Genomic DNA, 26,478 nt, shown 5'->3' with positions numbered 1-26,478 from the left:
CAAACCTGTGCCAAAACAGGAGTAGGCTGTAATTGACTGAAGGATTACTAAACATGAGCAATGAAATATTTAAAGCATTTAATTGTTAATCATTTATACTGTGGCCAAAAACAAAAAATTCAATGGAATATTATTGTATGCCGGCCTGTTTTACACTCTGTTCTGAAGTGAGTCATTTTATTGGTATCATTTTATATATATAATAACATGAATCATCTGTGTGGTTCTATGTGGAAAACAAATCACACCATTACAGAGTTGGTCGATCACTCAAACTCCTGCTCAGGAAGTTACACCTGTAGTAAAAAGAGCACCTTTGTACATTATTAGATTGCAAGAGCACGGACTGTACCTTGTTTATAAGCTCAAGCTTTGGGTCAACAAATGAGATCATTTTTAATGTAGCGACACAACCTGCGCAAAAGGTCTTAAAAACCGTTACAGAGTAGAAAACATGAAAACTTTCCTGTGGTGAGGGGCGTTGGAGTGAGGGATAGGGGTAGTTTATGTATAAATAGCTGCAGGATTGCAGGCGCTGGTTGAATTGCGGTCTTTGTGTGGTTTCTAGTATGGTTAGTGTGTGCCAGTCTGGGAGGGGGCACAGAATGTGTTTAACTTGGTGTCTTGCCCATTCGTACCCTGTTCTTGTGTTTATGTGCTCGCTCACACATAGACAAGGAGCGAGAGGCATATAGGACATGCTAACTGTAAATGTGTAACTGTGTGCTGTTCTCTAGTGCCTTAAGAGTGATGGAGTTTAGTCAACAGAGGGTGGAATTATTTTCAGTCTGAAGTGGAGTCTATTTTCAGTCTCAAGACTCTGGTTGTTCCATGCAGCAATGGAACAGATGCTCTTGCAAAACTTCCATTCATTCACTTTCATAATTCAAAGAATTACGCATTTTTTTCCTTTAGTATAGCTAAATTGTGAGTGCCTTACATTTTTTATGAATTACGTTCACCATTGGTATTTTAGTTACACTACATTTATATTCAAGTACATTAGATTCATGTACACATGTGACATGAGTTATCTGCTTTATTGGTACTTACAAAGCAACTACCTAGAAAGGAAATTTGTACTGCACAAAATTCATGTAGATCTCAATTGTCTTTTTTAAAGCATCAGGATTTATTAAATATAAGTGAATGAGGAAAGGAAAACATTAGAGATCGATTACAACTGATTATTTTTGATTTGTGTCTGATAACTAATATACATACATTTTTTTATTTCAATTTTCAACACAATAATATCAAAAAATATTAAAATAAACATACATAGATATGTAATTGTCATACAATATATTAAAGTACCTTTATTATTATTTAAATCATTAATTTAATTATATTTGAAGAGTTTGGTTACAAAACGCAATAACTCCATTTTGATTAATTTGAGTAAAAAGGTGTTTTCTTTACCAAGAAAGTGGCAAGATGAAAACCACTATTTTCTGTTTCAAACTTTCACATAGCATCTTTTGGTTATAAAAACATTAACAATTCAAATTTACATTTTGATTTTAAAAAGTTTATTATAAAAAGTTTATTATTATTTTTTTTTCCCAAAATGCAATAAATCCATGACATTTTTTTTTTTCAAAATGCAATTAATCCATCAATATAAAAGTTATTTTTCAAATTGAAAATACACAACAAAGTTGATTCACATATATGACAGAGTCTAAACTTTGCCAATATTTATCTTATATACAGGCATTTTACTAAAAATAGTACATCGCTCCCAAAATTGATTCAACGGGTCATCTTGTTAATGTTATAAATTATTTGTCATTACCGATAAAAGAGCATCTTGCACCACCGCACGGTTAAAATAAAAACATTTGTAGAGTACATTGGTATTAAAAACGGCTTTTTAAAAAAGCCTTCAATGTTTACAGTGCGTGGAATGGTGCGCTGTGATTGGTTGAGAGCGGATATATCGCGTTCTGCAGAAAAAGGAGACTGCCGTTTTTCACGTTTTGGAAAGAAAGGGAGAAAACATGACAGAATAACACGCCGGATATCGCATTTTGCCCAAAATTAATAAATGACTTTTCAATACAGACCAGATACAATACTGATTTTGGTGGACACTCAATTTTTTTTGAAAATGGCGTTTATCGCGTTTTGGAATTAAACTCTTCATTTAATCTCTTTTTTATTATTTTATTATTTTAATTTTAATAATGTAAGTGGACGTAAGAGCTAAGTGTATTGTTGACATGTTATTACTCACTTATTTATTTAAGTTTTTTTTTTTTTTGGCACCATGTTTTAAAGACCCCCTGTGGTGAAAATCAAGTTTTTAATGTTGTTTATATGTCTATGTGGTGTTTTTTAATATGCTTTAAGACAAACCATGTGCAAATTCATAGCTCAATACCATTGCTGAGTATTTTCTCTTTAAAACTGCAGTGATCTAAAGACAGTTTCAAAAACACGGTTTGAAATCGCTGGTGTTTGTGACGTCACAAACTACCTTGTAACCAATCATGTCAGCGTGCCGGCGGGCTTTAGCATATCATTAACCATGACCGCTCTGAGGCAGGGGAGTCCCAACAGAAGGTTATTATTTTTATTATTTTATATTATTTTTCTGTGGAAATGAAAAATCGGTAGATTTAGCAATATACTGGGTGTATGATGTATATTACTATATTATGATGAACTTTCTCTACTGACGTTTTTAGAAGGCAGCTGTCTGATGGCGAACGCAAACATGGTTTGTAACATTAGCAACACATTATTAGCAGCTGTTTGATAATGTAGTCAAGCAAAAGGTTAATATAAATTACCGTCATGTGTCCGTTGTAAGAAGCTACACCATTGTGCAGCGTTTACCAGAGTAAAGTTGACAGAGTGGATCTCTGAGCTCATGCTAGTGAGTGGAGGCTAATTTGCATATTCATAGAACAGTATATACTAAATGAAGCAAGGGTGTAGAGTTACATTCAGGCTATTTTAAGGCATGAAGAAATGTTATCCACAGGAACAAAATGTTTAAATATATCACTTTGGTGAACAAAGATGAGTTTTAAGAGATAAAATTATTGACCACAAGGGGACTTAGAAATATGCCAGGTGGTAAGTGCGCATATTACAGCATAAAGAAAGGTCTTTGTATTTGAATTACAGTTAAGGTGTTTCCTTTACAACCTATTTTAATGTGTGAAATGGCCTTTTTAGCATGAATGGCTGTTTCACAAGGTGAAGCCCCACTGTGCTTAGAGCAAATAGGGGGTTGGGGATCGAGTTTACCAGCAAGACACCTTTTTTTTTCTTTTTTTTTACCTCTACAGCCAATTTAGTCACTTCTGGAACTTTTTATTGAATATTGTAAAATGTATTATAAATGATTTATCAATGCATGCTCCATTGTAATCTTTAATCAAATAACTTTCCCTCCTACGTGCAGTGACATCTCTTCTCTGATGACGTGTTTACTGGCGCGAGGGAGGGGCAACCTGTCACTCACATGACATCACAGCAACAGCAAACCGCAATGATCCAATCAATTCTTTATGGACAAAAATCAAGTCCTGTCCTACATTTTTTCTTATTTGAGAAGCCATTTCACTTGGATATATGTCACAAAAAGGAAGAAAGCCTTACTACTTTAAGTTAATAGTCTTTAAGACCAAACTTTTCTTTCTTTCTGCCACTCTTCCTTTCTCTTTTCCCAACCAACAAACTCCTCTTGAGCAAACTTGGCACCTGAATGGGGCTTCACAGCAGCAGTCTTGTTCTTTTTGCTCTGGATGGTTCTCTTAGCCACGCTGTTTTTCATTTTTCCCCTCCCACGGCCCCCTGCTCTCCAGCTTTCTCCACTCGCTCAGTTCACAGGCATTCCTCTGGTATTTATATTTCCCTCCTGAACTGAGCAGCACTCACACAGACCTTGAATTCAGCTCAGCCACAAGGCCTGCCCCCTCTGTCCTAACTTCTCATTGGCTCACCTCTAGCCATGTGACTCAAACAGGGGGCGGGGCTGACAGCTGGCTCTCCTCCCAGGTTCTAGAGCTCTACGGACTCACATCTCACACGTGTTTGGTTGTTGTTGGACAGACGGACAGTTGTGTGACTGTTTCAGGTATTTTTTTTTTCAGGGAGGGCCGGACGTTTTATATTGTGTGATCATGTACAGGAAGCTGCCGAGCACCGAGAGCAGCGAATGCCTGGGCAACATGACCCCAGAGACACAGGATATTTACCTGAGGATGGACCACCTCAGACGACGCTCCGGGTACAGGCTAGGCAGGATCATTGCCCGCCAGCAGCTGCTTAAAAGGAAAGCGGCAGGTATGACCAGGTGTAACAACATGGCATTAAGTTATATATGATATTATGAGTCAAAGTTGCTGTGTTCTTTGACTTTCTAAGGTGTATCTTTACATTGTGTTTGATAACTTTTTGAAAGCATAAAGACATATTATGTCTTTGTTGTGATAGTATACCCCTTACTTAGTCACAATTTGTTTCAGCTAATTGGGAACGGTCTCAAACTATCAGATAGTGTCAGGCTTCAGATTTCCCATGCATATTTCTGTGACTGATTCATCTCTAGTTAGACATTCAGAAACTAATGAAGTAAGTTACACATAACAATCCCTAGCTTGACCTTCGAACCTTCATTTGACTGTTAACCTTATGTAGTTAATTTCTTCATAGCATTTTTATTTATATTGCATTATATTGAGGCAGAAAAGACAGTATATTTAGTGTGGACTCTCTTATTTGTCACCATCACACCTCCAGCTGTTGTTTTCAGCTGAAGACAATGGTGAGCCGTTCAGGCGTTTGACATCTTAGCTCCTCCCCTTTGCTTTGTGTTCATCAATGAGAGTTTACCTGAGGGGGTCTGCAGACATTACAGGGTGATTAAGACCTTGACAGACCATTCACTCTTTTAAAGAGCTGCCTTCACTTAACATATTCTTAAAGATAACACCTTTTTCTTCCTTTATACCTGTAATTGTACATTTCGTCTAAGTGAAAAACTGTATGAGACTTAATGGCATTAAGTTTGAAGCATCAGCTGATATGTCTCACCTAAAGTTCCTCAGGAGAGATAAAAATATAGATAAAATGGGATAATTGTCAACATACAGTAAAAGTTTAGAGCTTTCAAAATTGTGGTCTTTTAATAATTTGATGAGAAATATTTGAGTTCATACTAACATTTTATACATTTTAGTCTTTGGTATCTTGGCTAATCTGAGCACAGTTTGAGAGATATCTTTTGAAAGTGTAGAGGAGAGTTTTTTTGCGTAGGAAACAAAATTAAGAAGCAGAACAATTCAACAAAATCTCATTTCCCTCTCCTTTTGATCTCATTACCTTCTAGGATAAATAATTGAGATATTAAAGAAATTTCAGATGTAAATTTAGATTTCATATTGAATTTTGATGGCAGATTTTGATATTTTGGCTAATCTGAGCACAATTTGACACTTTTTTTTGAGATTTCCTTTGAGACATGCGATTACCAGTGTTTTTTTTTTAATATATATATATATATATATATATATATATATATATATATATATATTAGTGGTGGGCATAGATTAATTTTTTTTAATCTAGATTAATCTCACTGTAATCTTGGAATTAATATAGATTAATCTAGATTAAAATGGCTCATTTGAATTCTGCAGAAGACATTCAGAATATGTGCGCTACCCAAAAAATGACTAAAAGTAATCCGCCATTTTGTCCGACAAAGCAGTCAGGAGTTAACCTCGGTGGAGTTAAACTTGAAAAATTGTGTATATTGACATCTTTCCGCATTTGAAACAACATTGATTCTCATGTTCATTGATGTTTATTTGATGCTATAAATGAGAAGAGATGATCGCTTTACGAGCCTCTTGAGCTGAGGCGCTACAGCAATCTGTCACGACCATGGTCACGACAAAATAAAGAGCAACAAAACGGTTTTATTGTTTGAATTTCTTAAAAAACTACACAGTTTTAAAGCTGGAACTTTGTTTAATATCATAAGTAACCTGCTCTGTCTTGTCTGTCGACATGTTGTCAGTGTCCTCTTTGCTCCGTGATGCATTATCACTGTGTGTGGCGTGACAGCGCCATGGCTTGTCGGACAAAGCAACAGTAACTAAGGGGGGCGGGTGGGTCTTTGAGAAGGGTCAGTTCGGCTAGGTATACATCCGCGCTAATATATCAAAGTGAAAGTCATCATAGCTTGCGTAGTATAAACCCAGCTCCCAACCCAACTTTGAGAATAGATTAACGGCGATATTTTTTTTATCGCCCGATAAGAGTCTCACGTTAACGCAGCACGTTAACGACGATAACGGCCCACCACTAATATATATATATATGAGATATATTAAAGCAATCTCAATTGTGAGTTTAGAGTTACTGAATTTGATTTCATACATAGGTCAATTTAATTCCAAGAGAAAGAAATGAGACGTTGCGTCAGTTATGTTTTTTTCGTAATTTGAATATGGAAGGTGTAGGACATAGCGTAAGTGTTTTGAACTGTGGGAGTCTTACACTTTGTAAGTTGAATACAGAAGGCGGTCTGGCGGAAGCTAGATTTTTTACTTTATAACTTGTTAAATATGGATTTTTTTCTTACACACATGCATTGCTTTGCTTTAGAAGGCCTTCATTAACCCCCCGGAGCCGTGTGGAGTACGTTTATGATGGATGGATGCACTTTCTTGAGCTTCATACTCGTTGGTCCTGTTCACTGCCATTATAAAGCTTGGATGCGTCAGGATATTTATTAATACAACTCTGATTGTGTTAATCAGAAAGAAGATCCTTTAAAGAGGTCTCATTTGTGATTTGTCTTTCCCATTTTTATGTCACTCATGTGGACATTCTTTAACTGACCTCAGAGTTGTTTCCTAGAATGTTTCCTGAGAGTTCTCAGATTACCTGACACAGAATGTTCTTTTTGGAGGGAGATGTTCTCAGAAATGCGGGTATACGTCTCATGTTTAGATCTTGATGGGCTGTGATAAGGTGTATGGCAGGGCATGTTGGGTCTTGTCCTCTTGAATTTGTGGTGTCTAGTTTGTCATCAGGGGTATCTAGTTTAGGTGGAACACAAGACAGACAACTGCTGTTATTTAATACCTTCCTTATTTGTTGTGTTATGGTGGTGTCAAATCCTGATGGATCTGCTGTAGGTTTGTGAGGGCTGCATGTTTGTGGAAAAGGAATAGGACAAATCCTTTCCAAACAGGAAGTCCATTCACAAGTTATTGTATGAACAATTAGCCTATATACAGTATATTATAGAAAGTTCTTGTTTATGTCAGTCATGTACAACCAATAAAACACCTGAAGTATTGTTCGTTTACACAGTAAAGGTTTTTCCTCCTAAAGGATGTTTTCTGTATGTTGGCATAGTGCTGGAGAGTTTGAGTTCAACCTCTAAGGGGGGGTTGGAGGCAAAAGGCTCAAAACACATAAATTCCACCTTCTCTGTTTTGTTGACATAGACACTGAGGGGCCAAACTAAGAAAGAGACAAATATCTAAAGTGTATTTATTTATTTTGTGTATATCATCTCTGCCGTGTGTAAACCTTGTAACTCTAAAAATGGTGAAAAACGATGAAAAAACAAAAAACAAACAAAAAAACTCTGTTGTTACGGTATGCTGGTGTAGAGATGAGGCAGATCACGGATTTCCACAAATAGACAATACTTTAATGAACATAGGCAAGGAGACATCAAACATACGCTTAACACAGAGAACGGACAAGGAGTGAAGGGAGTGAGTGCAATATATAGGAGTGCTAACAATAGAGTCCAGGTGCAGGTGATCCGTGATGATGAGGAACTGACGAGGGAAGTGTGTGCAGGTGAGGAGAACAGGAGGATTCTGGGAAATGGAGTCCAGGGAAACAAGGGATCTGTAACATCTGTATTTTTAAAAATAATTAAACACTGCATTGTTAAAGTTGATATTGTGGCTTTTTATATGGTCAAATAATTGTATGTATTATTAAATTATTAACATTTTACCAAAATTAAGCTCTTGTTGGTGGCTTTTTGACCAGCGAATTTCAGAATGATCTTCTCCACTCCTCAAATACATAAAACATTAGCCTTTATATATATATATATATATATATATATATATATATATATAATATATATATATATATATATATATATATATATATATATATATATATATAAAACATTAGCCTTTATATATATATATATATATATATATATATATATATATATAATATATAGGCATATAGTGTTTCTTGAGTAAAGAAAACAGTTAAGCTCCTTAATATTTTTGTGGAAACCGTAATTTGGTTTCAGGATACATTTTCAGGATATGTATGGAGTTTTAAGACATTCATATATTTTATATTTCATATTTTAATTTAATTTGTGAAATAAACCTCACAGTGGCAAACATGCTGAGGGACTTGTGAAGTATGATTGATTTCCACAAAAATTAGTACTTTTGATTCAGTGGATCAAAGCCCTTTTTTTGTTTGCATTATCACTCAGAAATGTCCACAAAGGTGGCATTACACATGCTTTACAAATATGTATTTAAATATTGATATTTAAAATAAATATATCTAATTATTGTCTATCAGCCTTTTTTGCTGTTGATGTTTACTTCACATATGCTAAATATCTTTGTCTTAACACTCTTAACCCTTTAACCACCGGTGTGATCGTACGCTCCTGGGGCCAGCCAAGACTGATCACACCGGTGTGATCGTACGCGTCAAAGGGTTAAACTCAAGAGTCTTGAAATAAAATGAAATTTGTCTACTGGTTTTCACAATGTAGGTTGATTTTATATTGTCAACAAAATCATCATAAATGTTCAATATATTGCCAGATATGAGACTATAAGAGCATTTTACGGCTTTTTAAAAATAAGTGCATTCCTTAAAGGCTGATATATTTATTTTTTAAAACTGAGGCCTGAGAAATTACTCTGTGTGTGACTATGTAAGTTCTGTTGTGGCAACTGTAGACAGGAAGTTGAGCTCTAGTTTCTCCCACTCAGATATAGCATTCAAACCTAGAAGACACCATTAGTATCCTTTATGTTGTTGCTATCTTTAAGACTGTATCAGAATTGGCTGTAGTTTCCACAAAGTGTTGTTTTTTTTTTCCTTTTGGTGTTTGAGGTAGCTCTGAAATGAAGCTCTAGATACTTTAGTGATGTTTATAGTAATGGAGCTGCTTTGATTCCTGTGGTGCTTTGGGTTCTTTCCTCTTAATAGATGCCCATCTGGACACCAGACACTCCACACATCTGTTACAGCTGCACTCACAATATTCTAAAATTCCCATCCGAACACATAAACACCCATTCATACATGGAGACACATACACATTTTGTCAAAGCATAAAATCAATGAGCTATTCATATCTCTGGAAAAAATGTTTTATGATAGTTTCTGATTTTTCTCCCCAGGTTGAGCTAGCAGATATTTCCAAAATAGTTTCATTTGTATGTAATTCGATTGACTAGATGCCAGAAAATAAAATTTGGAAAAATGTTTGATTTGCCAATAGCTAATGAGAATGCCAAAGGCTGCTGACAGCAATAAAAATCCATCTCATGACATTGAAACAGACTAAGAACTTAGCGTCATTTTAATCAAGTTGGCAGTATAAAAATGGACCACCTGTTGCTCATTAAATTTAAATATCTGGTCTCATGAGAAAGGTACTAAGAAACAATGTGTAATCTAAGATAGTGTAAAACTCAACAGAGGTGTACTGTAACCAAGCCTAATTAGTTGCCATACTTAATTTATAGTATCCAGTGCAGGGGTCAGGAATCAGGACAAAGGGCTGTGTCGTTCCCGACCTCTCCCACACAGCTCTTAACAACTCACTAACTCCGGCCTCCCTGTAAAGATCATTACCACACTGTTGTATTGCTGTCACCTCCCATCCTCTCTGAGAGTAATGGTTTGACAACAGCGCTCAGCGATTAGATCTTTGTGTCAGGGGTCGCAAGGTTCTAGAGCGGGTGACAATTTTTAATATGGTGTTTACGGGTGACGCTCACATTTTTTTTAAATAACAAATTATTCTGACTCTTTTAATTTACTGATGGAAATTTGACGATTTAATGGATATTTGTATAAGTTAGCCATGTGCTCTATCTATCTATCTATCTATCTATCTATCTATCTATCTATCTATCTATCTATCTATCTATCTATCTATCTATCTATCTATCTATCTATCTATCTATCTATCTATCTATCTATCTATCTATCCATCTATCCATTTCCCGTCACTCTTTTGATCCATCTATTGCTCCATCCATCCATCCATCCATTGCTCTTTCCATCGCTCTTTCCATCCATCCATCCATCCATCCATCCATCCATCCATTGCTCTTTCCATCGCTCTTTCCATCCATCCATCGCTCTTTCCATCCATCCATCCATCCATCCATTGCTCTTTCCATCGCTCTTTCCATCCATCCATCGCTCTTTCCATCCATCCATCCATCCATCCATCCATCCATCCATCCATCCATCCATCCATCCATCCATCCATCCATCCATTTCCCTCTTTCGATTCATTTATTGCTCTTTCATAAAAAACACAGTTTACCATTGTTTTTAGATAGACATCCAACATTTATGGGCACCTAGATGTTATTTTTTGTTATTTGCTGTTGAAGTTGTATTTCAATGATCTATGGAAAACTGTCTTTACGTTCTTAGCTTTGAGGGTGAGCAGTTCATTTGGGATGAGAGCTTCCACTAGAGCTGCATGATGGGAATGTTTTGAGAAGCACGATGGTGGACCTCTATGTTCCCATTTTGTGCTTTTGGAAGTATGTTCCCATATTGTGCTTTTAGCTCTTTCCATCCATCCATCCATCCATCCATCCATCCATCCATCCATCCATCCATCTATCACTCTTTCAATCCATCGCTCCATCCATCTATCCATCCATTGCTCTTTCAATCCATCCATCCATCCATCGCTCTTTCGATCCATCGCTCCATCCATCGCTCTTTCAATCCATCGCTCTTTCGATCCATCGCTCCATCCATCGCTCTTTCGATCCATCCATCCATCCATCCATCCATCCATCCATCCATCCATCCATCCATCCATCCATCCATCCATCCATCCATCCATCCATCCATCCATCCATCCATCCATCCATCCATCCCTCCCTCTTTCGATTCATCTATTGCTCTTTCGTAAAAACACAATTTAATGATGTTTTTAGATAGACATTCAACATTTATGGGCACCTAGTATTTCAATGATCTATGGAAAAATGTCTTTACATTCTTAGCTTTGAGGGTGAACAGGTCATTTGGGATGAGAGCTTCCACTAGAGCTGCATGATGGGAATGTTTTGAGAAGCACGATGGTGGACCTCTATGTTCCCATTTTGTGCTTTTGGAAGTGTAAGTGGAGGAGAGGCCTGAGCCACTCAAGCCAAATGCAGCAAAAGCACTTCACCTTTTCTCTCGCTCCTTCACTGGATAGATATCCCATTCTTTGAAAGCATAGTGCCACTCAGGATGGCCAAATGCTAGCATGCTTAAGTGGTAGATATCGGATTCATTGAAATGGTCTTCTCCGAAGAGCTGAATTGCAGTGCTGCCCATCAGGCCCAAAACTCTCTCTGATTAATTATTCTTTGTAGGGAGATGAGGCATAGTTCTGAAATCAGCAGTGGCTTGTCTGTTGTTCAAGAGGATCTGATGCGAACATTTCATCTGGAAGGTCATCAGATTGTAATATCCGAGAGTTCAAAACCAAAAGGGGCCTTAGACTCTGAACAAACCACAAGAAAATGAGTGTTGATTTCCAGTCAGAGTGCTCATTAGTCAAGGGGACAAATGATTCCCAGAGAACTTAATAAAAAGCTCGTAAAGTAAACAGGCTCCCCAGGTTTTGTTCTTAGAAGTGGCTTTGGTCCAGTGTGGATTGAGTCTGGTGGGTTTTCCCTCAGAATTTAGTAGAGTTCCTCAGATTTAGAGACAATCATGGATGGTAGACGAGGCATAGTGAAAATGTGTGTACTGAGGATGGATAAATGTTTCCAGTGGCAAACCATCAGCGGCTGTGATGGTAAACCCATTTATCTCAAAAGTGAATGAGTCCAGTCCTATCCATTACTTAAGAAGTTCCCAGCAGTCTATGTAACTCTTTGTGAGATCAGAATTAAAATGATGTATAGTTAATTATAAATGTAGATATATAGTTTATTCATTTTAAATATTTGTAAATTCATTATCATTATTACTGTTATTATTATTAACAAATATTGTAAATAGTTATACATAAATATAATGTATTAATATTACATAATCTATTTATGCATTTTTCAGAAAAGCAAGAGTATAGTCTACCTGCATATGTATAGCCTACTATACCTACAATGAATCACACATTTTAATGTTATAAATTGTATGCCATGTATTTAATACATAATGGACGCTTACGTGTTGCTGTTGTTAAACCCAACTTGTGAATGTGCATCTGCACAGCTGGTAAGGGTTATCTGTGTCACACGAGGGTAAATCATTGACAATCTTCACTAATGTGTGCCAGAGTCTGAATGCAGTGACCAAGGATGACGTGACATATTAACAGACCTGTGGGTCGTGACTTTCTCTGCATTTCTAAATATAACCCTGGCGCTGACAAAGCCGGAGAGAGATTAATAAATCTCCAATGACTGAGAATTACTTCAGTGTCTGTTCAAGGATAGAATGAAGAATGTGTTTAAAGGTAATCGAGTTATTTTCCTTTTCAGTGAATAGTGCTTTGTTGGCTTTTTTCAAACATTCTGCTGGCATGTTTTAATATATGATGGTAATTAAGTTTGACTGTGAGAAGTAATGGAATCACTGTCTTTATTCTTATTGGTAGAGAAAATGTACTTTTAAACTTTCCCCCCAGCTTAGACAGCGTTTTTAGATGAAGAGAGACCCCTGCTGATGCAAATGTGAATTTGCAGTCAGATACATCACAGGCCTCAATGCTTTATCATTTTATAACCATATTACCTCTAAATAATCTATACAAAAACTTGAAAGCTTAGATGGATAGTTTGGAGTGTTTTTATTATATATGTAATAATAATACCACATGTAAAAGCAATACCATGTGAACATGATAGCACAATAATATTTTTTGAAATACCTGGAAGTGCCATATAAACACCATTTTACTTGAATATGCCATTTCCATCTGATGCCATAATTGTACCATGGTACCACCACATTGATTTTTTTTTTGTAAATTATTCTTCGATATATAGACACTCTGAGTGAAATTACAGTGTTTGTAGTTTCTTCTAAACCTGTTATGGAGCAAGTGCAAGACATGTGCTGATAATTGCAACATCCTACAGCTGTGAGACATTGGCACGGAAAACCAAATTGCAGAGTATCGTGAGAGCGTTTATATCACAGAGCAGCGTGAATTACAGGATACACTCTGTGTTCATGACATGGAAAATAGTTGTGAAATATTATTGATTTTAGGTGTAAAGATTTGACATGTCATTATAACAGTGTCTGAGGCGTTTTTCACACACTGAACACATATGTACTGGCTGTCATTGTGCTTTGTGTATGCTCAAAACATTCACACATGACAACTAAATAGAGGAAGTGACTGAGAAACAGATAATGAGTCCACTTATTTTTGATAAATTATGACAAAACTCCATAAAAAGCAGCACCATCTTTTACTCATTTCATTCCAAACCTGTATGACTTTCTGTCTTTCATAGAACATAATAGACAAAATTGTGAAAATCTTACAACAAATGGAGACTAGAGCTGTCAAACTTCAAAAAGGGACCATAAAAGATGTTGTAGGATAGCTTTGGGTTAGAAAAATAATACAATTTATGTAGATATTTACTGGACATATCGACATTTGCTCTAATTCTGTGTCTTGTTCATGAGAGTTCAAGATAAAAGTAATGGATCTAAACCAAATTAAATGATTCATTGATAAGATCATACACAAAAAATGATTTTGAGACCAGTACACTCTTCAAAATGTCTTTATGTTCTATGGCAAACAGAAAGTGGAACGTGTTTGGAACGGTATGATAAGGGTGAGTTAATGTTGACCTGATTTTCTTTTCAGATGAACTATTACTGTTCATGAGAGTTCAAGGTCAAAGTAGTAATAAATCTGAACCAAATCAAATGATTCATTGAAAAGATCAGACTTTAAAAAATAAATAAATAAAAAATGATGTTGAGACCAGTACACTCTTCAAAATGTCTTTATGTTCTGTGGCAAAAAGAAAGTGGAATGTGTTTGGAATGACATGAGGGTGAGTAATTTTCATTTCAGATGAACTATTACTGTTCATAAGAGTTCAAGATAGAAGTAGTAATAAATCTGAACCAAATCAAATGATTAATTGAAAAGATCAGACTCAAAAGAATGATTTTTGAGACACTTTTCAAAACGTTTTTATGTTCTATGGCAAACAGAAAGTGGAATGTGTTTGGAACAACATATATGTTGACCTGATTTTCATCTCGGATGAACTATTACTGTTCATGAGAGTTCAAGATAAAAGTAGTAATGAATCTGAACCAAATCAAGATCATGATTCATTGAAAAGATCAAAGAATGTTTTTTTGAGACACTCTTATTTGTAAATAGAAAAGTGGAACGTGTTTGGAACGGCATGAGGGTGAGTAAATGTTGACCTGATTTTGATTTCGTTTGAACTATTATTTTTCAAGAGTGAATTGTTTTGATATTGTCTGATAGATGTATATTTTTCTCCTTTATCTGGACATCTTTCTTTGTTTGTCTTTACATGGTTTTCGAGGTTCTCCCAACAGATCTTCCTGTAAGTCTTTGAGTGTTCGCTAGCAGAACTCACTAAGCAGTTTACAGCAACAAGCTTTGATGAACAAATTCTGCTGAAATTCACGTTAATGTTGTTAATTCTCTGAAAATATACAAGACAATAAAACAGCGGAGCTCCTGAGGTGGCTTTCGAAACACTTTAGCATGTGGGAAAATGGCAGTAGTCCAGCACCTGGAAGTGTTTATCTGGCACACAGAGAATGTCTGCTAGATGTATTTTTCAGGGAGCTCATCTGATTGATTTTTTTTTTTTTGCCTTGTTTAGGGGATCTGGTGTCTGGAGGGAAGGTCTTGAGGTATTTTTGTGGTTCAGGTTGAACTGCCTTTCCTTGTATAGCTGCTTACTTGAGAGGTTTTAATGGAAGACATGTGTGGCGGATGGACATATTGACCCCTGAGGTCAGAAAGCGAACACCTGCTCTATAGCTCTGGATTATACTTTCTTAACACTTTTGGCTACAGCTTAAAATGTTTTGGTCTGTGCTTCCCTTTAACTTTTCAATATATTTTGACTGTCAAGGAACATTAACCGAGCTTTTGATGGAAGAGAAAGGCTGCAAAATCCTTGCTGTACATTTCCTTTCACCTCACTTTGGTTAAAGTCCTGAAAACACCCGCAACCAGTTTACAAAGTGTCACACTTTACATTCTCTAGATGTTTGGTAACATTCAGAGCATTGAATATTACTTGCTAATCCTTTTGGGGAGCTTAGAGTCACTGCTCTGTGGTTAGGCAAGTTGATAAAGTATGAATGTCTCGGTTTTACTTGGAACTGGAGGAGTGTCGGTTTTTGCCGTAAAGCCCTGGCGTGCTTCATTGCAGTAGCTTTTCAGCATGGTTCACAGCAGCCACAAAGTCAGAAATGTACTATCAATTTACAGCTATGGGGCCGGTGAATTTAAGACCTGTGATGCAGAGACGTCATGGGCTTATTTGGTGTACGGCTACACTATAATCCTCCCATATATTTCCCTTTTTTTTCCTTTTGTGGAGGAACATTCTGTTGTGTATCATATTTTACACAAATGTGCAGTGTGACAAACAACCCAAAGTGATTTTCCGTGGTCAAAGAGATCCAAATATTTACTGGACGAGGCTTTTCCACCATGCGCAGGACTCCCGAAATGAACATATCAATTTAAGCTGTCATTCTTTGTTAGGATTCAAACAATGTCGGCTGCATTTAGATTCACATTGATGTCAGTATTCACAATATCATTATGAATAATGGACACAATTTAAAAATATCATTAAACATTGATAGTTCTTTGATAGCCTTATCTATTATGTGTGTAGTTTTAATCTTAATGGGATTTTTACTTACCATTACGCCATTTTAAATCTGTATTACTTTTTTTTTCTGTAGAACAAAAATGAGTTATATTGAAGTATCTTCACCCAAAAGACACAGTGACCACATATTTTAGCCTCCAAAAATGAAATATTTGTTTGTTTGTTTGTTTATTTGAGACCAGATATTTGAATCATTTGAGCTCTGTTTCATGAACGAATCGATTAGCCTGATTTGACAAAATTTTCTCTTTTTTTTTTGGTGATCTGTTCCTAAGTGGACCCACAGAACACCAAAACGTATGCTAGGTACATTGAACTGATTCACTATAGTAAAAGATAGCATGTTTCTATGGAGCGTGACCTCAAATAAAGCTTACCCTGATTGAGGTTTGTGGATGAAAGCGGACAATCAGTGGGTGTCCTTGAGTGGACCAGGCGAGTGTGTTACCACAGCTGCGCCAGTCTTGTTTGAATTCATTTCAGGACAAAAACACATAGAGTGACTTTTGACCCAGTGAGCTTTATCAGCAGTCAACAAGTGTTTTTCACTCTCAAAATCAATAAGCTTTCACTGTGTGCCTTTGAAAGCAGACCTGCACTCCTCTTTCTTTTTTTTTTTCAGAGGAAAGGGGTTGCATGTCCAGATTTTGCAGAGTTAGACTTGGTCAACATATTTTGTTGATCCTGGAACAACATTCCTGTCTGAACATTTGATCCCTACCTCTAAACCTAACCCTACCCATAAGTTATCCCTAAAATCAGAGGGAAATGATAGATGAATAACACTGATGTAGAAGCACCTAACCTTGCTAAACTTGAAATAAACTGTAAACTTGTCCCTCAAATCTGATTGGTTTATTGATCCAGGATCAACAAAGATGTGTACCTGGTGAAATCGAGCTTTCCGAAAGGGTTTAGCCAACAAATACTTAGAAAATCAGAACCAGAAATGGCTCTTTTTTGGTTTATAGTATGAGTTGGACGTACTGCATCAACATCATGCCATGGAGGAAAGTCATAAAAATAACACGGGTACACTAACTGTCTGCGACTTTACGTGTATTTGTTTTATTAACCTTAATTTTCATGCTACACGTTCCTACTGTTTTTTTGTCATTAAAATGAAACCTTAAAACTCATGACATGGTCAGGAAATGAGTATTAGCAGTGTGATGTCCTCCCCCCCCCAAAAAAACCCAGCTGACCTAATCCGTGTTGTTTTTGCCAAATTTGAAGGCATGAGTTCTTCCAAATGTTTTGTCAGAAAGAAGAATTTATTACAACTTATCTGGAGGGCTGCTTTTGTGCGTACTTCCCAGCAATTGTAATATCCTTTGGCCCAAGGCCCAGCTGTGAACCTCTACTGGCAAAACTCCTGCCACAGAGGAGTGGACGTGTGAGTTTGTGAGATTATGAGTGGCACCTCTCTTTAATTCAACTCCTGACTATTGTATGTAGGATGTCGCCCATTAGGGGTTCCAGAAACACCGGTACTTGTTAATTAAAACCTAGGCAGTGAGATAATAGAGGAGCATTCCCACGCAGTTGCCACCATGACCCAAGGCTTTTCCCTGTTAAGCCACATTTTGCTTCGCCAGCAGTTCCGACCTCTGAATTTTGATGATTGTGCTTTCAATAGCTGTTGGCGCTGTCTGTCAGTCTTCAAGCATCAAGCTGAGCACAAACAAGTTTTTTATTTTTTTTCTCTCTGTCTTTCACACACACAAAGTGTTTCTTCAATTCATACACTTTTCACGCTGTCACTAGTCCATTAACACTTTATCAGGAGAATTCTGAAAATAATTAACTTTTCCACTGCATTTTAAATAATGTTTTAATTGCATTTAATAGCAATCTGGCGGAAAACAATGTTCACAAAACCTGTATCAGTATTTGGTGTGACCACCATTTGCCTCACGCAGTGCAACACATCTCTTTCGCGAAGAGTTGATCAGGTTGTTGATTTTGGCCTGTGGAATGTTGGTCCAATCCTCTTCAATGGCTGTGGGAAGTTGCTGGATATTGGCAGGAATTGGAACATGCTGTCGTATGCGCCAATCCAGAGCATCCCAAACATGCTCAATGGGTGACATGTCCGGTGAGCATGCTGGCCATTCAAGAACTGGGATGTTTTCAGCTTCCAGGAATTGTGTACAGATCCTTGCAAGATGGGCCGTGCATTATCATGCTGCGACATGAGGTGATGGTCGTGGAGAAATGGCACAACAGTGGGCCTCAGGATCCCGTCACGGCATTCAAAATGCCATCAATAAAATGCACCTGTGTTCGTTGTCCATACCATACGCCCCCCCATACCATAACCCCACCACCACCATGGGCCACTCAACTGCTCACCCACACCATCTGCCATCTGTCCTGTACAGTGAAAACCGGGATTCATCCGTGAAGAGAACACCTCTCAAAAGTGCCAGATGCCATCAAATGTGAGCATTTGCCCACTCGAGTCGGTTACGACGACGAACTACAGTCAGGTCGAGACCCCGATGAGGACGGCGAGCATGCAGATGAGCTTCCCTGAGACGGTTTCTGACAGTTTGTTCTCTGCACAAACTGTCAGAAACCGTCTCAGAGAAGCTCATCTGTATGCTTCTTTGGTTATGCAAGCAGATTGTTGCAGCAGCTGTCCGGGTGGCTGATCTCAGACGATCTTGGAGGTGAAGATGTTGGATGTGGAGGTCCTGGGCTGGTGTGGTTACACACGGTACATTTTAGAGCGGCCTTTTATTTTGGCCAGCCTAAGGCACACCTGTGCAATAATCATGCTGTGTAATCAGGATCTTGATATGCCACACCCGTGAGGTGGATGGATTATCTCGGCAAAGGAGAAGTGCTCACTAACACAGATTTAGACAGATTTGTGAACAATATTTGAGAGAAATAGGCCTTTTGTGTACATAGAAAAAGTCTTAGATCTTTGAATTCAGCTCATGAAAAATGGGGGCAAAAACAAAACATTTTTAAAGCTATGATAATTCATATTTTTATGATGAATTTCCATATTTTAATAATGAAATACTGGGCTTGTGAGAAAGGTAAAACTAAATCTACACATGAAATTCATAAATAATAAACAGCTGGTAGAAAATAAATGATAAAAGCATGGTAGAAAATGGAAGTTGACCACAGCCATCCAAAATTTTTTTTTTAATTCTTTGCTCACTTCTTATCTTGCCTAGGGCACCAAGTGAGCTGCCACTTGTACATCCTCAGAAAAATAGGTACATGACGCTCCTGCATTGGTCAGATGTGTTTAGATGCTGGGTGAGATGAATCATTACCAGTTTATATGTGTTTTGGTGATGCATGAACGCTTCTATGACGTCTATAGACTCATTTGACGTAGACACACATACAGTGAATAGTGTTTTAAAAACCCAGTGTCCCAAAACGTTTGACCATACATGGCAATCAATCACATTCCGCTCAACCACAGACGTGTTTATACATTTGCTGCCCTTTACACTATACGCATTGTGTGGTCGTAATATAATCTCCATACGAACAATAGGCAGATGGTAATCTGAGCCAGATTTATGTCTGTTTTAGCGTGACACACCACATTACTAGCCAGACAGATTTTTGGGCACGTCTGCTTGTCCCCCTACTCATCACATCTCTTTTCAAGCACATGAGCCGCATTACCATGTGTAAATATTTAGCTCTTGCTCAAGGACATTACTTTTAGATCAGGATGTGGGGTAGTGAAGTACCACTGATGATAAAAGCTTTCGGAAATTGAACACAGGCTTAAAATCTATTCCTGTTGGAGCATAAATTGTCATTTCATGTCATGTTGTGACCAGAACAGTGACCAAAAAACTTTCCTTTTCTTATATATATATATATATATATATATATATATATATATATACACAGTATATATAGTTGGTCGGTTTATATATTTACATTTTGGGCTTGCTGATGCTTGACTGATTTTGATACATAGTTTATCCATTGTCTTATCAGATGTTAGGATGTTTTACCATGACACATCCAGCGCAGAGGTTTCCACAGACAACAGATGCATGTTTGTCTGTCATTTAGCCAGGTTCCTCTTACAAGGAAGCTAGTTTGTTCTGACACAGGGGAATCAGCAGGCAAAAATAGTATGTGTTTGAGCTCCAAGAGGTGTCTGTCAAACCTGCGTTCCCTCAGGGGCGTCTGACTCAGCCGGTGGAACTTTGATTCTTGTGCAATGAATTATCTCCAGGTGTTTTCCAATGAGAGCATAAGGCTTTACAGTAATAGACTGTGAGTTTGTATCATGGCTGTTTTCAGTCACTCTACATCCCTGTCTGGCTGATTCATAACACACACCGTGTTTTTGTAGGGTGGTCGATGAATTGTCTCACAGCATTTCCTTGAATTGCTGTTCCTCGATTGAATGTGTCGTTGCTAGAAGCCTTTTTCAGGATTCATTGATAAAATATGTGCAAAAATAGTAAGACCAACAACATGGAGAGCTTGTACTCCGATTATCCAAATAAGGGTTTATTATATAGTAGTAGGTGCATTCTATGTTTTATTATGTATTGGATAAACAATAATTAACCCTGAAGGATTTTATTTGGATATACAATCTTATTTGGATATTATGTTCTACACAAGTTCTATTTTATTTGTTGTTTTAAATGCTACACATGAATTTAGGCATCATACATTTTTTTTTTTTTTTTTTTTTTTACATAACATTTATTTGAAAGCATTGTTGATCTTTTATAAAGGTGCTGTATGAATGATTATTATTATTATTGCTGTTACTACTACTACTGTTGTTGTTGTTGTAAAGTATGAAATTGGGTAAAAATATTTAAATATTTTTTAGTTAATTTGTAAAAATTTAATCCTAACAATTAAAAAAATAATTTATTTGAAATAATGTATTTAAAATTATGTATTTAAAATTATTTACTTTTTTAAAATAAATTATTTAGTATGTTAACATTATTTACTCTGTATACTTTTAAATATATGTAATATTTTTAGTATGTTAAATATTTATAAAAGTAGCGATGCACAATATATGATGTCCAGTATTGGTTATCAACATAACCATTATGGTACCAATAAGGTGCACCTCATATTTTACATGTATTTGACATACTAAATACTTGTATAACTACTTAAATACTTGTAAAAATTTGTTTTTTAATGTATTGCAACTATGATATGACCCAAAACCATTATTAAAAAAAAAGCTCAATCAGACAACAAAGATGTTCTTTTGAGTTCAGTGGAATGTTTTCTGGCATTCTGTTGGCGACAGTCTTTTGTCTTCTTTCTTTATTGTTTGATCCCACTGCAGAAGCTACAGCCCACAAGGGTCTTCCCATGAGGCTTTGGGTCACATTGCTGATGTATGTACTGTAATGATCAGTGGGCAGCAAACACTCAGCTGACACTAGATAATGTGTTGAAATGTCTTACCTAGTAAATCTATTTTAATGCTCGCTTCTCGTGTCACATTCTCCTACGGTTTTCCGTCATCCAGAAGGCCATTACAGGAATTTGGATCGTTTTGGTTTCCCCCAATCTGTCTCTCCCCTCCCGTTTTCCCAGCAACTGTCTAAAATGATATACATGTATTCAGACAACTTCACACATTATCACAGTTATCACAAGATCTCAGAGTTAAACTGTGTCAGAAAATTGTTTATCTTAATTATGTCAGATAACACTTAAGCAAAACATGGTCAGGTCAAAGTGTCTGAATAATTTTTGGTCCCAAATTTTTATCAATTGTACTGGTAGTCCACTGTATGAAGAATTGTTGGTCATAATATGTCACAGTTTACTTTATTTTGTTATCCTCACTTACATAAATGAACTATAGTGTCCTGCACCCACTAGTAAAAAAATATATCTAGTGTCTGAATAATTTTTGGTTAGACTGTAGTTCCAAAGTGGAGTTTTTGCATCGATGCCATTCCCCCCAAAAACAGTGAACAGTTCTTCAAAGAAACATTTCTTAGAGTGAAGAACATTGTGAAAATCTGAATATAAAGAACCTTTTTGTGTAATGGAAAGTCTACATGAATGTTAAAGGTTCTTCTTGGAACCTTTTAAGAGTGAAGAGGGTGACTGTTTCACCCAGCTTCCTTTTACATGAAAGCTATAAAACGCTATAAAACTTAAAGTTAAGGGATGTAAAACATCCTGCAGTCTTTACTACATGAGCTTGATTGTAGGTTTCGGAGACCGATGGGATCAGTGGGGGGCTGATTACATCATAAGACAGCAAGAAAAGAAAGTCCCACATTGCCAGTGTCCTGCCACTTGGAGGGTGGCTGAAAGGGCAGTGCCAAGAGAAGGAGTGAGTTGTGATGGTTTAAGTGGAAGAGAGAATAAAGCATGAGGAATGGAGGGGGTAGATGCTGGACGGGGGCTCGGATTAGAGAACCAATGAGAGTTGAAGTAAAACAGACAGAGGGAGTGAAAAATAAAGGGGTGGGAAATAGGAAGTGAGAGAGAGAGAGAGAGAAACACAAAAGCTGAGAAGAGAGAAGCAGAAGAGGAGAGAGTTAGGAGCGCACAGAAAAGATGTTTTGGGAGGAAGAAATTCTGTTTTAAACTTTACAGGATTTTTTTTTTTTTTTTTTTTACCAGGATGAAAGTTTCTCGTAAGTAAATCCACAAATATATACAAGAAAATACAATTTCAGTCATTCTGCTTCAAAAGTTCATTTTTACTTGCCATTTTGTTTGTAATTATTTGTAAAATTTACTAGCAAATTTCTAAGTGACAATTGTTTCAAAGTAAATCCTACGCCAAATATTTGTTTAGCGTATTCAATTCTAATGACAGCTTGCCAAAGTGCCAGCGTGTGCCATGGCTGACCTTGAGGGAAAACCGTATCCAGCCTCCCTTTACATAAGGTTATTCATTGAGGAAAAGAAGGTGTCTGTGTTTCTCACATATTTAGCAGCACTCTGTTTGTGGAGTGCTGTGTTACGAAGATATTGTTGTGACAGTCATTGTGCTCTGCACGCAGTTTGGTTGTATTTAAAAGGGAGAGTTTCCCCTGCTGGCGGCAGGCCAGTAGCTGAGCTCTTTATCCTTCCGATTCCATGAAAAAGGACAATGACGGAAAAGAAACTGTAGCTTTCGGGATTGTATTACTTAATGCTGTGTGACGTGGAATTCCAGGCTTTTTTGGTACATTGATAAGGATGCCGTTTCACTTTCAGTGTTACTGTACAGTGCAGGAGGTGCAATGCATTGCCCACAGCACTCTTGGGAATGAACGCTTAGTCACAAAGGAGGTTCCCTCACCTTCTGTTGGATTACGCTTTGTTTTCAGTTACAGGCACTATGTTGAGCACCATATATCGTGGTTGTGTAACAGTGCTACATAACAGTGATAGTGATAGACTGATGTTGGTCATGCTGAGCAATTATCTGATATTTTGACATTTGATACACTTTTTATGAGAGAGGATTGTTTTGTGTTCCTTACACTATTTTGAACAAACCTTTGTTTACGCTTTCATTGGAATTTGTTTATAAAATGTTTTCATTCATAGATATACATACGTTTTTAGACTTTTTATAGATACGCTTTTCTATACTCCAATGTTTCATACAAGAAATATAATTTAAATTCAGTTGGGATATCCAGAGCAGTTTTGGTTGTTTTGATTATTATAGATTTTAAATAGCAATTGAACTGCAGAGTTCTGTTCTTAATTTTTAATTTGTTTTTGGGTTTTTTCTTTTGTGATGTACCAAGTTAAATGGTTCCCTGTATAATTTACAGATTTTTTTATATATATATATATATATATATATATATATATATATATATATATATATATATATATATATATATATATATAGATATGCAAAATTAATATTATATCTTAAGAATATTATATCTTTGTCAATGATTTCTGAAAAAAAATCTCAATTTCCACAAAAATATCATTGATTATAATAAGAAATGTTTTTTGAGCACCCAATCAGCATTTTAAAATGATTTCTGAAGAATCACGTGACACTGAAGACTGGAGTAATGATGCTGAAATTTTTCTTTAAAATATTAAAGAAAATATTATGCAAGTTCATTTTTTTTTTTTTTTTTTTTGAAATTTTGAAATGTCTGCATCAGTGTTGTTTTAGTGTTTGTATCAACGATTTGGTCAACCCCACTGTTTTGTGTGATGTATTTAGGGAGGACCTTGTGAAAATACATTTATACAATCAAATGTTTGTAATTTCATGTCATATTGCGTGCTGTTGAACCTCAAGGACATTTTATCTGCTAATATTTGCCAGTTGTTATGCATTTGTTTTCTTCAAATCCCTCAAGTGGTATAGTATTGCTGAGTAGCTATAGCCCGAGAGTTTCGTGACATGCTCATAAAGAACAATCTTATATCACTTGACGTCTGAAGCGTTTAGTCTTTCCCATAGGAGCTGCTGAAGTGAACAAACCATATTGTTTGGTGAACTGAGGTGACACAAAAGAAAGGTAATCTTAGTGGGGTGGAGACAGCGCAGGAATTCTCACCCACACTTATACATGTTACTGTCAATATGATGAATGGAAACCCAGGCGATTCACTCTCTGACGCAGCTACTCCTCTACGCACGCTTGGAGGGCAGGCATATAGGCTGTACCCACACACAGGAGACCCGTTGGGGCGTGATTTGGATTGTCAAGTGGTTTGGCATGAGATTCAAGCCATATGTCTTTTTTTAAATTGAGCTGTTGAGAGTTGTATAAGTGAAGGTGACAGAGTCACTCCTGTACCGCTGAATCAGGTGAGAATGATTCAACTGAATAAAAAAAAAAAATAGTTTTAGATTCAAAAATCAGTAGAAAAGTATATGTAAGATACTAGAATATTCTGAAGACGTTAAGATACATTGGATTTTATATTTATTGATTGACATATTAACTAAACAGGATCTACCTACATTATATTGTCAATGGGTGTCTGTGTATCGCTGTCTGCAATTGTTTAAACTCACCGGTCTGTGTCTTGGTTCCTCCCACGGTTTGTTCCTCATCTTATCTAAACATCTTGGGCAATAATTGGCTTGATCACTGTGGATTGTAAGGCACTATTTTTCTGTAAAGAGTGTTTTGTATTGTGAAAAGCGCTACACAAATACAGAATATTAATTTCAGTCATTCTTTGATGATATTAAAGTATGTAATAGAATAGCAGATGCCTTTTATTGTGATTTGTTGACAGTGAACATGAGTAACTTAGCTAGTTGAAATGCGATGAAATATTAAACAAAGGGAAGTATGTGCTTATGTTCTTTTATTGTTTTGTAAATATCGGATTTTGCTGTTTCACTCCCAAACACTGACTTAAATTTCTTTTTCTGGCTGACAGAATTACATTTTGTGTATTTTATGCAAGTACAGTGAGAGCAACTTATGAACAGCTTGTGTCATAGTTGTGCAGAATAAAATTTCTATAAAAATAGCGCAAATAAGACAATTATTGACGGACAGTAAGAATATAGATCTGTAAAACTAATGTGGATGGTATAGATAATGTGGCATTGAAAGATTTTGATGAGAAAAGTTGAGTTCATACACTCTAAAAAATGCTGGGTTAAAAACAACCCAAGTTGGGATGGACAAACCCAGCGATTGGGTTGTTTTAACCCAGCAGTTGGGTTAAATGTTTGACCAACCTGCTGGGTAGTTTTATTTAACCCAACTATTGTTTGAAAATGACTATATGGCTGACTTAAAATGAATCTAAAATGAAATTAAAATGTTCATTTATTAAACATATTAATAAATGTTAATTTTCAAGATATTTTGGGTCCATTTTAAGTAAGCAATACTGTAATTTTTAAACAATAGTTGAATTATGTAAAACTACCCAGCAGGTTGGGCAAACATTTAACCCAACAGTTTGGTTAAAACAACCCAATCGTTGGGTTTGTCCATTTTCAACCCAACTTGGGTTGTTTTTAACCCAGCATTTTTTAGAGTGTATTGAAATCTTTTTATTAGAGACTTTGCTATATTGGCTGATCTGAGCACAGTTTGAGACTCTATTGAAGGAAATGTGAGATTATTGGGGAAAAGGATCTCCATATACTCTTTATTTATCTCATTGTTGCTATTTACATGATTTCATTTATGATTTTACTTCCTCTTTTTATTTTATGTTTTTTTATGGGGATACACTCGTGACCAGGGGGTCTTTGACCTTTTTGGTCAACTCTAAAACAGTTGTTTTGTTTAGTGGACCCATAAATCAATATTTATGAATGTTCCAGTTCCACTTCTGGAAGATGATATTAATCACTCAGTTTCCTAGC

At 36.4% G+C, this 26,478-nt stretch overlaps 1 protein-coding gene across 9 annotated transcripts in view; it reads left to right on the top strand.

The window, feature by feature from the left end:
- The window catches only part of stard13b (StAR related lipid transfer domain containing 13b), a 100,901-nt gene that overhangs the window by 61,467 nt on the left and 12,956 nt on the right, over positions 1-26,478 (top strand). The window contains exon 3 of one of the 9 annotated variants that reach the window (XM_067364667.1): positions 4,110-4,302. The exons of 4 other annotated variants lie outside the window; for them this stretch is intronic. In XM_067364667.1, coding sequence (XP_067220768.1) covers positions 4,110-4,302 — 193 coding nt within the window. Of the gene's footprint in view, positions 1-1,632; positions 4,303-12,722; positions 12,752-22,734; positions 22,805-26,478 lie in introns of those variants that run through there. 4 more of the 9 variants (XM_067364669.1, XM_067364668.1, XM_067364671.1 and 1 more) reach the window with 4 other exon arrangements.

The sequence above is a fragment of the Chanodichthys erythropterus genome, chromosome 17 (assembly GCF_024489055.1).
Source record: "Chanodichthys erythropterus isolate Z2021 chromosome 17, ASM2448905v1, whole genome shotgun sequence".
NCBI classification, from domain to species: Eukaryota; Metazoa; Chordata; class Actinopteri; order Cypriniformes; family Xenocyprididae; genus Chanodichthys; species Chanodichthys erythropterus.
Note: the sequence above shows the minus strand (reverse complement) of the source record. Positions and strands in the feature narration are given on the sequence as shown.